Source organism: Moschus berezovskii, chromosome 12 (assembly GCF_049115385.1).
Source record: "Moschus berezovskii isolate FMDL1 chromosome 12, NW_MosBer_1.0, whole genome shotgun sequence".
NCBI lineage: Eukaryota > Metazoa > Chordata > Mammalia > Artiodactyla > Moschidae > Moschus > Moschus berezovskii.
The window spans coordinates 41,302,343-41,317,147 of NC_142471.1; the positions used below are offsets into that span (position 1 = coordinate 41,302,343).

At 44.8% G+C, this 14,805-nt stretch overlaps 1 protein-coding gene across 4 annotated transcripts in view; it reads right to left on the reverse strand.

Moving 5' to 3' along the window:
* Positions 1–14,805, reverse strand: part of GRID1 (glutamate ionotropic receptor delta type subunit 1) — a 701,267-nt gene that overhangs the window by 35,536 nt on the left and 650,926 nt on the right. For all 4 annotated transcript variants that reach the window (XM_055425309.2, XM_088842072.1, XM_088842073.1 and 1 more), the window contains one exon: positions 10,910–11,105. In XM_055425309.2, the coding sequence (XP_055281284.2) occupies positions 10,910–11,105 (196 nt within the window). The remainder of the gene's footprint in view (positions 1–10,909; positions 11,106–14,805) is intronic.

The window sequence follows — 14,805 nt, forward strand, 5'->3', positions numbered from 1 at the left end:
TCCATCACTCAGTCGTGTCCGACTCTATGCGACCCCGAAGACAGTAGCCTACCAGGCTTCTCCGTCCATGGGATTCTCCAGGCAAGAATACTGGAGTGGGTTACCATTTCCTTCTCCAGGGGATCTTCCCGACCCAGGGCTCGAACCCGTGTCTCCCGCATTGGAGGCAGACACTTTAACCTCTGAGCCACCAGAGAAGCCCAATAAATGGTGTAAGAACATGTAAATGTAATCTGTGGCTTCCCAAGTGGCTCAGTGGTAAAGAATCATCCCACCATGCAGGAGATACGGGTTTGATCCCTGGGTCAGAAGATCCTCTGGAGGAGGAAACAGCAACCCACTCCAGTATTCTTGTCTGGAAAATCCCATGGACAGAAGAACCTGGCTGGCTACAGTCCATAGGGTCACAAAGCGTCAGACATGACTGAACGACTGAACAAGCACTCATGCACCAGAAATTCATCAAGTGCGTCACATGCTCAGTCGCACAGCTGTGTCCAACTCTTTGCAGCCCCCTGGACTGTCGCCTGACAGGCTCCTCTGCCCATGGGATTTTCTAGGCCAGGATACTGAAATGGGTAGTCATGTCCTACTCCAGGGGATCTTCTCAACCTAGAAATGGAACCCATGTCTCTTGTGTCTCCTGCATTGGCAGGCTGGTTCTTTACCACTAGCACCACATGGGAAGCCCACCAGAAATTCATACTGGTTGCTATTGAGGTCAGGGGGAGAAGTTTCTAGAAAGTAACATGAGAAAACTTTTGAAGATGATGGAAGTGTTCTACACAGTTGGCCCTCTGTAGCTGTGGGTTCTGCACTGTGAATTCAACCACTGTGTATGAAAAATATAAAAAACAATTCCAGAAAATTCCAAAAAGAAAAACTTGAATTTGTTGCTTGTTGGCACTGATTTGCATTTCATTTACATTGTATTTACAACTATTTACATAGCATTTACATTGTATTAGGTATTGCAAGTAACCATATAATGATTGATGATTATTTAAAGCATATAGGAGGATGCTTGCAGTTATATGCAAATACTACCCATTTTATATAAGGGACTTGAATATCCATGAATTTTGGTATCTGCAGTGTCCTGGAACAAATCCCCCTCATATACTGAAGGATGACTATATCTTATTTTTGAGTGGTGATTACACAGTTGTATACATTAGTCTAAACTCATGAAATAAACACTTAATATACGTGAGTTTAATTGTTTGTCAATTATACCTCATAAAAAGACTAAGTGCTGTCTATCTTCATATTTTCATCATGCTCTTTTTCTAATATATAGTAGGTGCGAGGCGATTTGCTGACACCTACTCAAGGTCAACTGTAATACTGTAGTCCACACTGGACACTGTTCCAGAAGTGGAACCGCTTCTGCACTGGTAAACTCAACTAATCTGGGCAGGCATGTCTTGGTCTCACAGGTAGCCCAGAGAGGTGAATTCTCTTGACTGAAGTCACCGATTAAATTTGGTGGAAAGTGGAACTTAAATTCACATTTCCAAGCTCCTAGGTGGAAACTATTCAAATTACATGTCTTGAATGGATGAATAAGCAAATAAATGGACAAAGAGATCACTGAACTTGCAATAAGGATACAGTGCCTTTTGAACAAGTGCAAAAGAATAGAGATGGATGATCACACAATGTGAGTGCCTGAGAAGAATGAGGCATCTGGAATCCCCAATCTGCATTGACTTGGAAGCAGGAAAAGGACAAAACATGTGTCTTGGGAGATGCCTACAAGGCCTACCGCTGCTAACAGAGTTGTTGGTTTCCACCGTACAGGGTTGCCTAGTTTGTATCAGCCTTTTTGTTGCAGGTGGGGGGGCAGGAAGTGGGGTCAGATCTGCATCAAGCGTCCCCTTCATTGACTTGACAAAATCTTCCCGATCATTGAACCCAGCATCTCCCAAACACAAAGAAGTGTCATCCCAGATAAGCCTCTTCCTGCTCCTCCATAAGGATATTCAACATGCTATGCCATGGTACCAGGATGCTTCCTCACATTTCTCCTTCCAAATGTGGGGCATCAAAATACCTGATCCTCCCATGGAAGACTGTAGTACTTCTAGGGACCACCTTTTCCGCCATAAGGTATGGTCCCTGGCACTCAGTCGGGAGTATACACAATGAGAGCATCCCCTGTCACAAAGCAGAGAGCCCCAGGGAAGAAATAAAGGGAGGTGTTGATGGGTGATACCCACATGCAATCTGGCGCCAGGGCAAGCATTAGATCAGTGTGGAAATAAATAAGATTTGTGAGCCCGTTTTCTTCCTGTATTTGCATTCACACTTTATGACCTCAGCAATATTTACTGAGTGGAAAAAAACCACCTTCTGTTACAATTGCTCGACTCCACAGTGACTTCCCCCAGAAAAATACTGTCTCCAGCCACAGGGTCTGAAACTGGCTACTTGTCTATTTATTCAAAGAGCCCAGTGAGCTGTGAAGATTGACATTTAAACTATTAAACTATATTCTATTTGACAATGTTATTAAATATTAGGTCTGATTTATGGAAAAGCTTAATAAATTGGCAGCCTGGGTCAGCCCTGACACTGCACAGAAACTGTGTTATGGCTGGATGTTACTTGAGAGAGTTGATCAAGCTCAAGAAAAATAAAGTCCCGCCAACAACATTTAAAGTCTGATTTCACGTGACATAGGGGTCGCTAAGGGTCGGACACGACTGAGCGACTTCACTTTCACTTTTCACTTTCACACATTGGAGAAGGAAATGGCAACCCACTCCAGTGTTCTTGCCTGGAGAATCCCAGGGACGGGGGAGCCTGGTGGGCTTCCGTCTATGGGTTCACACAGAGTCAGACACGACTGAAGTGACTTAGCAGCAGCAGCAGCAGCAGTTATTATCATATAAATTCAAACCACTTGCCAGCTCAATTCTGCATCCCAGAGTTTCTCTAATTGATATTTTTAATAATTGGGAAATCAAAAGATACAACTGCAGACCTAAACAACCTCTGCTATGTCACATGGAAGGAGAGGTAAGGCTTTTAAACATGGGACCAGCCATATATCTTGCTGCTTTGGTGTAAAAGAGGAAGGAAAATAGAAGCACAAGTAAACAGTATGCAAGGAGGGTGCAGCCACATTGGTTATGGAAATGGGGATGTAACCCTATGGCAAGAGGCAAAGTTGGAGTGAGATATGACTGTACTATGGCTTACTCACATCTGTGTGACCTTGAACAAGCCACTTAATCTCCCTGAGGTTCAGTCCCATTTCTACCTGATGGAGATAATGACAATCAAGTAGTTCTGTTTAGGATGAAAAGAATAATATATGTAGATCATCTGGCAGAGTGCCTGGTACATAGAGACTGCTCAACAAATTTCAGGGGGGATTAGGCTAGGCCAGGCCAGGAGTGAGGCTGGGTCCAGGGTAGTGAGGGCAGAGTTAGGCCTGAAAAGGACAAGAAAGGACACAGCCTGTATGCTACTAGATGGTATGGAACTAGGTGCCTATGTGCTGTTAAATGATGTAAAGTCAGAAGAAGACTACCTGCTAGATGTGCTCGTGCATTCTTAGATGATACAGAGCTTAGATGATGAGCTCCTGGATATGTCTATGAGCTATCAAATGACATTAACCTTCAGGAAATATCCCTGGAGTACCCATTGCTCTGGACTAGGGATCCTCAAAACTTTTTCTATAAAAGGCCAGATAATAAATATTTTAGGTTTTGGAGACGATATGGCCACAACTACTCAGCTGTACTTAAGTAGCAGAAAAGCAGCCGTAGACACTGTGTAAACAATTGAGTGTGTGCTCCAATAAAACTTTATTTGTAAAAGCAAGTGATAGGCCAGATTCAGCCCAAGGATCACAGTTTGTAGACACTTTCCTGACAAGTGCAGGTGGCTGAGGGAAATGAAAGCAGTCTCTCTTTGCTCACCAAGGATCAACAGAATCTCTTTCCTAACAGGTGGGTATTGAGCCTGAAAGCAACTATAAAGCTATTTCCCTCGTCCCGCCCATCAAGGAATTCACAGAGGGTAACCTGCTCACTGATGGCACCAACTACACTTTCGATTTATGTGTTTCTGGTCAGTCCAACAATAAACAGATGACTCATTCAGGGACAATCCAGTGTTTATTGGGAATTAATGGGCACCAGGCAGGTTTGGTCTAAAAACTGCACACGGTAGGCTCTCAATAAATAAATAGAACTTCTCTCCCCTTCCAAATTCCTTTCTGCTCTCTTCACCAGGGCCCAGAAAGGACTGCCTCCTCCTTATCTGAGTGATGGCTGGCAAGAAAAAATAGGTCACAGTAGTGGGGGCAACCATGACATAATTCTTTTCTCTGGTTCTGATACTGTGCAAAAGTGATCACCTCTTGCTAAGCAATTTCCCACCTAAATTGGTTTCAAGTCGTTAAAAGCTGCAGCATTCCCAAGGAAAAAAATAACAGTGGCTCTCTGAGGTTACTCACAATATCAAGCTCCTTGACTTTAGCAGCAATTAGACATTGTTCCACTACCAAGCACTCTCTGGAAATGGACCCAGGTCACCAATGAGTAACTTGAAATTAGAAGTGGGAGCATCCTACTTTTGTGAAGGCAGTTTCCTCTGGCATTCCTTGGGGGCATCCAGTCCTCACATTTGCCAGGCTGCCTGCACTGCACCCAACCGAGTTCTATCTGGTATTTGGAGAAGTCCCGCCTCCCTGAATACCAAGACCACACTAATATTTCCCAGGATGCTGGATTTTTCCTTACAGTTTCTAGATTCAAGATATGACCCTCACTAGTCTGCCAGGGATTCGCAAGGCATTTGAAGCCATAATCTTGGGGGTAAGGGTAGTTCCATAAGGGCAGGAGACAGAAAGAGTTTCAGATAAGCATGTAGGCACAGTAGCCACCCAAACAGGCACTTGTAGAAGGAGGGTTTGGGAATGAATCTGAGCACTCCGTGCAGTAAAAAAATGCAGTGCACTCTACTTTTTGACAGTACTATAAACTCACTTATATGACACCAATTATAAAACCCTTAACATTTGCCTAGTGCTGACAGATTGTTTGTTTGTTTGTTTGTTTTCCTTAAAGATCCAAATGCAAGAGGGAGATTTGTGACCTCCAAGGCTGGCTTGGGGTTTATAAAAGGAAGGTATCATAAAAGCAACCGTGTATTGGAAAAAGATTAGATTCTGCACCATGAAGCTTTAGGCATTTATAAAGAACCTCTTATTTGCATCTTCCACCACTTTTTCTTTAACATTTTTTTTATTCATGAGTAAGACCCTAAATATCACCAGAGGATGATGGGAAGATGCTTCCCTGAGGACCCATTTCCAGATTTATTGTGCTCCAGAGGGCTTTATTGGTGGTGTCTGCCTTCTTGATGTACTCCAGGAGTGAGAGTAGGCATGTATCTGGGCACCTGCAAGGAGAGAAGGGAGCTGGCATGCTCTGGGAGCCAAACTCTACCTGGCTAGCCTGGGATTCTTTATCTAAAAAGAAATAGGTAGGTGCAAAGAATAAGATTAATCACAAACCTTGGTTCATAATGAGAAATAAAAGATAAAAACAAAAAACCTGTGACTGTAAAGCTAACATGGACGCTGACTTCCATCCAATAACATACTTCTCTCCTTCGTCTTGCTCTGCCTCTCCCATCTGTAGTAACCACTACCTTCAGTCTTATATTTCACCCTTACTTTGGATGCATGTATGCCTGCGTTTTACACATAATGCCAAAGAATGCTCAAACTTCCGCATAACTGCACTCATCTCACACGCTAGTAAAGTCATGCTCAAAATTCTCCAAGCCAGGCTTCAGCAATATGTGAACCATGAACTTCCAGATGTTCAAGCACGTTTTAGAAAAGGCAGAGGAACCAGAGATCAAATTGCCAACATCCGCTGGATCATGGAGAAAGCAAGAGGGTTCCAGAAAAACATCTATTTCTGCTTCATTGACTATGTCAAAGCCTTTGACTGTGTGGATCACAATAAACTGTGGAACATTCTGAAAGAGATGGGAATCCCAGACCACCTGACCTGCCTCTTGAGAAACCTGTATGCAGGTCAGGAAGCAACAGTTAGAACTGGACATGGAACAACAGACTGGTTCCTAATAAGAAAAGGAGTACGTCAAGGCTGTATATTGTCACTCTGCTTATTTAATTTGTATGCAGAGTACATCATGAGCAATGCTGGGCTGGATGAAGCACAAGCTGGAATCAAGATTGCCGGGAGAAATATCAAAAACCTCAGATATGCAGATGACACCACCCTTATGGCAGAAAGTGAAGAGGAACTAAAAAGCCTCTTGATGAAAGTGAAAGAGGAGAGTGAAAAGGTTGGCTTGAAGCTCAACATTCAGAAAACTAAGATCATGGCATCCGGTCCCATCACTTCATGGCAAATAGACGGGGAAACAGTAGAAACAGTGGCTGACTTTATTTTTGGGGGCTCCAAAATCACTGCAGATTGTGACTGCAGCCATGAAATTAAAAGAAGTTTACTCCTTAGAAGGAAAGTTATGACCGACCTAGACAGAATATTAAAAAGCAGAGACATTACTTTGCCAACAAAGGTCCATCTAGTCAAGGCTATGGTTTTTCCAGTGGTCATGTATGGATGTGAGAGTTGGATTATAAAGAAGACTGAGCACTGAAGAACTGATGCTTTTGAACTGTGGTATTGGAGTAGACTCTTGAGAGTCCCCTGGACTGCAAGGAGATCCAACCAGTCCATCCTAAAGGAGATCAGTCCTGAGTGTTCATTGGAAGGACTGATGTTGAAGCTGAAACGCCAATACTTCGGCCACCTGATGCAAAGAGCTGACTCATTTGAAAAGACCCTGATGCTGGGAAAGATTGAGGGTGGGACGAGAAGGGGATGACAGAGGATGAGATGGTTGGATGGCATCACCGACTCAATGGATATGAGTTTGGGTGGACTTCGGGAGTTGGTGATGAACAGGGAGGCCTGGCATGCTGCAGTTCATGGGGTCGCAAAGAGTCGGACATGACTGAGCGACTGAACTGAACTGAAGAGGTTGCTATGTTGACTGTTATTTTCTATCAGTTGACCCATGTGAAATTTCCTTTAATATTCATCTTTTGAGCTTCCCTAGTAGCTCAGCTGGTAAAGAACCCACCTGCAATGTGAGAGACCTAGGTTCGATCCCTGGGTTGGGAAGATCCCCTGGAGAAAGGAACGGCTACCTGCTCCAGTATTCTGGCCCAGATAATTCCATGGACAGGGGAACCTGTAGTCCATGGGGTCACACAGCGTCAGACACAACTGAGAGGCTGTCACTTTCACTCTTCTTTTACTCGATATTTATTCAGCTAAGATTCACCCACACTATTACATGAAGCTGTGGTTTAGTCATTTCCCTGCAGGTCTTATTTATTTTTAAACTTGTTAATGCTCATTTGGACTGCTTCCAGAATCCTGGCTCTATAAGCAATGCTACCATGGCCTTTCTTCTGTTTGAGTTGCTACAGAAGTTTGTTTGGGATGGATACATAGGACTGGAATTGCTGTGTCAATGGGTATGAAAAACTCCATCTTCTAAGAGAATGACAATTTGTTTCCAAAGTGGCAGTACTGAGTACACTCCAACCAGCAATTAACCACCTGTTCCTCAATCCTCTCCACCACCTCCCCTTTGGGGCAAGTCTAATTGATGTAAAGTGATATATCTTTATGGTCTTGATTTTCATTTTCTGGAAACACTAATGACTTTGAACATCTCTTCACATGATTACTGACCATATGTGGTACCTCTTCTGTGAAAGTCCTGTACAAGTCTTTTGCTCATTTTTCTATCAAATTGTTTGAACTTTCCTTATTCATTTGTAAAAGTTTTTCATGTAATATCCATCAGTTCAGTTCAGTTCAGTCCCGCAGTCGTGTCTGACTCTTTGCGACCCCATGAATCACAGCACGCCAGGCCTCCCTGTCCATCACCAACTCCCGGAGTTCATTCAAACTCATGTCCATCGAGTCGGTGATGCCATCCAGCCATCTCATTCTCTGTCATCCCCGTTTCCTCCCACCCCCAATCCCTCCTAGCATCAGAGTCTTTTCCAGTGAGTCAACTCGTCGCATGAGGTGGCCAAAGTATTGCAGTTTCAGCTTTAGCATCAGTCCTTCCAGTGAACACCCAGGATTGATCTCCTTTAGAATGGACTGGTTGGATCTCCTTGCAGTCCAAGGGACTCTCAAGAGTCTTCTCCCACCACAGTTCAAAAGCATCAATTCTTCGGCGATCAGCTTTCTTCACAGTCCAACTCTCACATCCATACATGACCACTGGAAAAACCATAGCCTTGACTAGACGGACCTTGGTTGGCAAAGTAATGTCTCTGCTTTTTAATATGCTATCTAGGTTGGTCATATAGGATATTAATCCTATGTTGGTTGAATGCATTGTAAATATTCACTCCCAGTGTGTGACTTGCCTTTTATTTTCTTTATAAAGTGTCTGGTAATGAACAGAAGTTTGATAAAGTCAAAAGCTGTATCTTTTCTTTTAGAAGTTCTTTTTGTAGCCTTGTTGCAATGAATCTTCATAAGTATCCAGTTTGGATGGGGGTATTGGCTCTCCATGAGAGACAAAGAAAGCAGAGAAGGGAAACTCAAAGGCCATTTGGCTCAAGTCTTACATTCATAAAAGGCCTTAAATCAACTTTGTATTCATTATCCGCAAATGAGGTCACCTACAGCCACAAAGATCCACTGTCAGGGATGAAAGAAGACCCCGCAGCTCGAGGTGAGAGCACCATATTTCTTTGTGAACGAGGCCATAAGAAGTTTTAATAAACCTTGTGAGCAGAGGACTAGCACATCTATGCTGCATTTTATTACTTTTGTTATGATATCCCTTGGTTAAATATAAACATTCCAAATCTACCACAACATGTCCTTTTGAATGTTTCAAGTGTCTAAAGAGACCCCCTATATGGGAAATTGGCCAGGCTTCTCTTAACACCTAGAGGTTTGACAAGAAGCCTGGGGTGCTCAATGTAATCATTGCTGAGCTGTGGATCTGGGATTCACACCCAAATGTGCCAGGCTCTAGAGCCCAGACGCTCTCTGCTGCTTAACTTTGCTAAAAGACAGGGAGAAGCCACCCCAAGCTGACTGCCCTGTGAACATGCAGACCACAGGGACTCCTGCACCCCACAGAGCACTGCCTCAAGACACCACACCGGGAGCTAGGCCCTACTGCTTCTGAAGCCGGACTCAGGCACTGCCTCCCTCCCTGGACCCATTCTAGAGAGGGGTTGGCAAACTACTGAGGGCTTTTCTCATCAGGAAGAGCAAGGTGGGTAGACTCTAGTGGCCTTGAAACTTTCTGGAGACTCCCCCTTATACCCTCTGCCCTCTGCAGTAAGGCCAGGGTGTGTGTGTGCGTGCTTAGCCATGTCAAACTCTTTGTGACGTCCATGGATTTTAGCCCACCAGGCTCCTGTGTAAATATTTCCCAGGTAATACTGGAGGGGGTTGCCATTTCCTCTTCCAGACCCAGGAATCAGACCTGTGCCTTTTGCATCTCCTGCATTTGCAGGCGGATTCTTTACAACTGCACCACCTGGGAAGTCCACAGTAAATCCAAGGGATTCCCAAATGACCAGGGATGTAGAACACAGGTTTGCACGTGCGTGTGTGTGTGTGTGTGTGTGAATGTGTGAGCATTAGTGTGTGTGTGTGCATGTGTGTAGTGGGAGCATGTGCATGAGTGCCTATGTGTGAGAGCCTGCAGGAATGTTCTGCAGAGACAGCACTGACGGGCAGGGAAATGTACGACACACTGAGGCAGGCTGGATGAGTGCACGCATGCATGTGCTTGCGTGTGTGTGAATGCATGTGAATGTGTGAAGATTCTGCAGAAGTGGTGGGGCAGGCTGAATAGAGAACAGAAGGGAAGAGATGCTGAGCAAGACAGGCTGGACAGAGGTCCACCCGGAGAGACAGTGTTGGGCACTGTGCACATCTTTCTTGCATTGTTCACCAATGACCAAGAGTAAGTAGTCTCTGTACGTGAGGGTCACTGAGAAGAAGGTGCCACCACCCGAAACGTCCTTACGACACCTGCCTTCATCCCAGCATGACCTTCACGTGTTCTGCAGCACGTGGCGGATAAACAGCAAACCCCTCAGTCTGGAACCCCAGGCTGAGAACCTAATGAGGAGTGTGACCCATGTCTGATTCTCATCTGCACAATGGGGTGATCACAATTAATTTGGGTCACAGTGGAAACTCACTGAAATAAATTAGCAAAGTCTAACCCATTTCTGAAGAACGGATTCATCTTTTTCTGCCCATCCTCTCTCTGGCGTGGGCTCTTCTCATGCAGTACCCCCTCAGTTCCACCCTTGCCCCCATTCAGTCTCCATGCTGGGCTTGCCTGCCTTACCACCATCTCCCAAGCACACCTCTGCTTCACAGCATGGCCCCACATAGTGCCCACCCTTCCCTGAACCCTGTACCACTTCCTCTCCCTCTGCCCTAGTCCTCTGCATCTACTTTTATTGAGTGTTCTTACTTGGAGTGGGCAGACCCCTCTGTACCACCATCCTATGAGCCCAGGAAGAGGGAGATCCACGTCTTGGGCTTAACCTCCCTGCCCTTCCCTGATCCTTTGGAAACTTAGAAGGGCCTTAAGTTTCCCTTCTGCCAGCCCCTTTGCATCTCCTGCCAAAAATGGGCATCTACCTGAAGAATGTGTGCCTCTTTACCCACATGTCTATGAAAAATGCCTATTGACACTGCTGAAGATGGGTTACCCTGCAGGTGACAGGGATACTCAAGGGAGATGCCTCTAGGAGGGTGTCTCCTACCCCAAGGATGACAGTCCTTATGGCCCCTGTCATAGCACACACATGCCTGGGTGGCCAGCTCCCACCTACCTTCCTGATGCCTTCCGAAGGACTGGACACACAGTTGTCAGCCCCTCCATTCTTGCTGATGGTCCGCCAGAGCTCAGCAAATGTGCTGTCTTGCTCCAGAGGGTTGGTGCCCTTGGCTCGGAAGTACTCGTACACAGCAGAATCCCGGACAGTGCCATAAGACATCTCCACTTGCTTGGACAGGTCCTGGAACGTCCTAAAATACAATATGGATGTGAAACATGGGTACACGGGGCACCCTGTGGGGACACACACAAGGCCCGCCTGAGGGTGGAGCCAGGTATGGTCCACTGTCCATATCCTTCACTCCCAAACCCCAGCGGCATGAGTCCCCAGGCCTGGAACATGACTTGCCAGGATCTCATTCTATCCAAGTTACTTTTCTTCACTGTAGATTAATTCAGTAAGGCCATTAAATGCCTAAAACCAGGTGCTGTGCTGAGCCACTAAGCCTGAGAGACAAAAGGATGAATAAGACATGAATCCTGCCCTCAGGGAGCTTAGAGTTTAACTGTAGAAACACATAGACAGACCATCATAACAGAAGAGTGATGGCAACACAGGAGGCTGTACACTGAAGGTCTCCAACTCAAACGCCTACAAAAGCACAGGACAGAGAAACACCATGGCAAGACCAACAACAGTGTTGGTCTCTGACACTGAGAGCTGATGTATGTGGACACACACTCAGAGACTGTGCCCATGAAGAGGCCTGTCTCCTCCAAAGCTTGAAGCCGTTCTAGAATTCCACCCAACTGCTGCCTTCCAAGCATCTGCCCTTACTGTCAAATTCAGACTTAAATTGAAGAAAGTAGGGAAAACCAATAGACTATTCAAAGAAAGTGAAAGTGAAGTCGCTTAGTCATGTCTGACTCTTTGTGATCCCCTGGACTGTAATCTATCAGGCTCCTCCAACCATGGGATTTTCCAGGCAAGAATGCTGGGGTAGATAGCCATTTCCTTCTCCAGGGGATCTTCCTGACTCGGGGATCGAACACAGTTCTCCTGCATTGCAGGCATCTGAGCCACCAGGGAAGCCATTCAGGTTTTACCTAAATCATATCCCTTATGATTATATACTGGAAGTGACAAATAGACTCAAGGGATTAGATCAGGTAGACAGAGTACCTGAAGAACTATGGACAGAGGTCTGTGACATTGTACATGAGGCAGTGATCAAGACCATCCCCAAGAAAAAGAAATGCAAAAAGGCAAAATGGTTGTCTGAGGAGGGCTTACCGTGGCTTTCATAAGAGCTATGAAAAGAAGAGACGCGAAAGGCAAAGGAGGAAAGGAAAGATATACCCATTTGAATGCAGAGTTCCAAAGAATAGCAAGAAGAGATAAGAAAGCCTTCCTTGGTGATCAGTGCAAAGAAATAGAGAAAAACAATAGAAAGGGAAAGACTAGCGATCTCTTCAAGAAAATTAGATATACAAAGGGAAATTTTCATGCAAAGATGGGCACAATAAAGGACAGAAATGGTATGGACATAACAGAAGCAGAAGATGTTAAGAAGAGGTGGCAAGAATACACAGAATAACTATACAAAAAAGATCTTCATGACCCAGATAACCATAATGGTGTGATCACTCACCTAGGGTCAAACATCCTGGAATGCGAATTCAAGTGGGCCTTAGGAGGGATCACTATGAAGAAAGCTAGTGGAGATGATGGAATTCCAGTTGAGCTATTTCAAATCCTGAAAGATTGTGCTGTGAAAGTGCTGCACTCAATATGTCAGCAAATTTGGAACACTCAGCAGTGGCCACAGGACTGAAAATGGTCAGTTTTCATTCCAATCCCAAAGAAAGGCAATGAAAAAGAATGCTCAAACAACTGCACAATCACAGGCTAGCAAAGTAATCCTCAAAATTCCAAGCCATACTTCAACAGTTTGTCAACTGTGAAATTCCAGATGTTCAAGCTGGATTTAGAAAAGGCAGAGGAAACAGAGATCAAATTGCTAACATCTGTTGGATCATCGAGAAAGCAAGAGAGTTCCAGAAAAACACCTACATCTGCTTTATTGACTATGCCAAAGCCTTTGACTGTGTGGATCACAACAAACTGTGGAAAATTCTTAAAGAGATAGGAATACCAGACCACCTGACCTGCCTCCTGAGAAATCTGTAATGCGGATCAAGAAGCAACAGTTAGAACTGGACATGGAACAACAGACTGGTTCAATTTTGGGAAAGGAGTATGTCAAGGCTGTATATCGTCACCCTGCTTATTTAACTTATATGCAGAGTGCATTGTGAGAAATGTTGGCTGGATGAAGCACAAGCTAGAATCAAGATTGCTGGGAGAAATATCAATAACCTCAGATATGCAGATGACACCACCCTTATGGCAGAAAGTGAAGAAGAACTAAAGAACCTCTTGATGAAAGTGAAAGAGGAGAGTAAAAAAGTCGGTGTAAAGCTCAACATTCAGAAAACTAAGGTCATGGCATCTGGTCCCATCACTTCATGGAAAATAGATGGGGAAACAGAGTAAACAGTGGCAGACTTTATTTTCTGGGCTCCAAAATCACTGCAGATGGTGACTGCAGTCATGAAATTAAAAGATGCTTATTCCTTGGAAGAAAAGTTATGACCGACCTAGACAGCATGTTATAAAGCAGAGACATTACATACCCAACAAAGGTCTATCTAGTCAAAGCTATGGTTTTTCCAGTAGTCATGTATGGATGTGAGAGTTGGACTATAAAGAAAGCTGAGCACCGAAGAATTGATGTTTTTGAACTGTGGTGACCCCTGGACTCCAAGGATATCCAACCAGTCAATCTTTAAGGAAATCAGTCCTGAATATTCTTTGGAAGGACTGATGCTAAAGCTGAAACTCCAATACTTTGGCTACCTGGAACTGACTCACTGGAAAAGACACTGATGCTGGGAGGGATTGGGGGTAGGAGAAGAAGGGGACGACAGGGGATGAGGTGGCTAGATGGCATCTCCGACTCAATGAACATCAGTTTGAGTGAACTCTGAGAGTTGGTGATGGACAGGGAGGCCTAGTGTGCTGTAGTCCATGGAGTCGCAAAGAGTCAGACACAACTGAGCAACTGAATTGAACTGAACTGAAGCATCTCCCTCTAATTTGTTTTTGAATAAAGAAAGGAATCTGGGTTTGTATATGAGCTTTCTTGACTCCGGAGTGTTCATGGTTATTCAAATGAGGGTGACGATAAACCAAAGCACTTCTGAGAGCCTCTGTCTGTTGTCCATGGAGGAGAAGCAAGTAGCTCAGAGCTCAGGCCAGGTGCACGATGAAGGGAGCAGGTGCATCAGGAATGTCCATCTGCAACCAAGGAGCAGAAGACTGAGCTGGGCTTTCTTTGGAGTAGGGAGCAAGAGTCCAATCAGGGAGGACCAACTGGCATAAAGTTTTCATTTGACACAAGATGAGCAGTACCTGATTCAATGTGCTGATAGGTTCAGTTCAGTTCAGTTCAGTCGCTCAGTCGTGTCTGACTCTTTGCAACCCCATGAATCACAGCACGCCAGGCCTCCCTGTCCATCACCAACTCCCGGAGTTCACTCAAACTCATGTCCATTGAGTCAGTGGCCACACGATTGGAAAAGGTCAGTCTTCATTCCAATCCCAAAGAATGCTCAAACTACCACACAGTTGCACTCATCTCACACGCTAGTAAAGTCATGCTCAGAATTCTCCAAGCCAGGCTTCAGCAATATGTGAACCGAGAACTCCCAGATGTTCAAGCAGGTTTTAGAAAAGGCAGAGGCACCACAGATCAAATTGCCAACATCCGCTGGATCATGGTGAAAGCCAGAGAGTTCCAGAAAAACATTTATTTCTGCTTCATTGACTATGCCAAAGCCTTTGACTGTGTGGATCACAATAAACTGTGGAAAATTCTGAAAGAGATG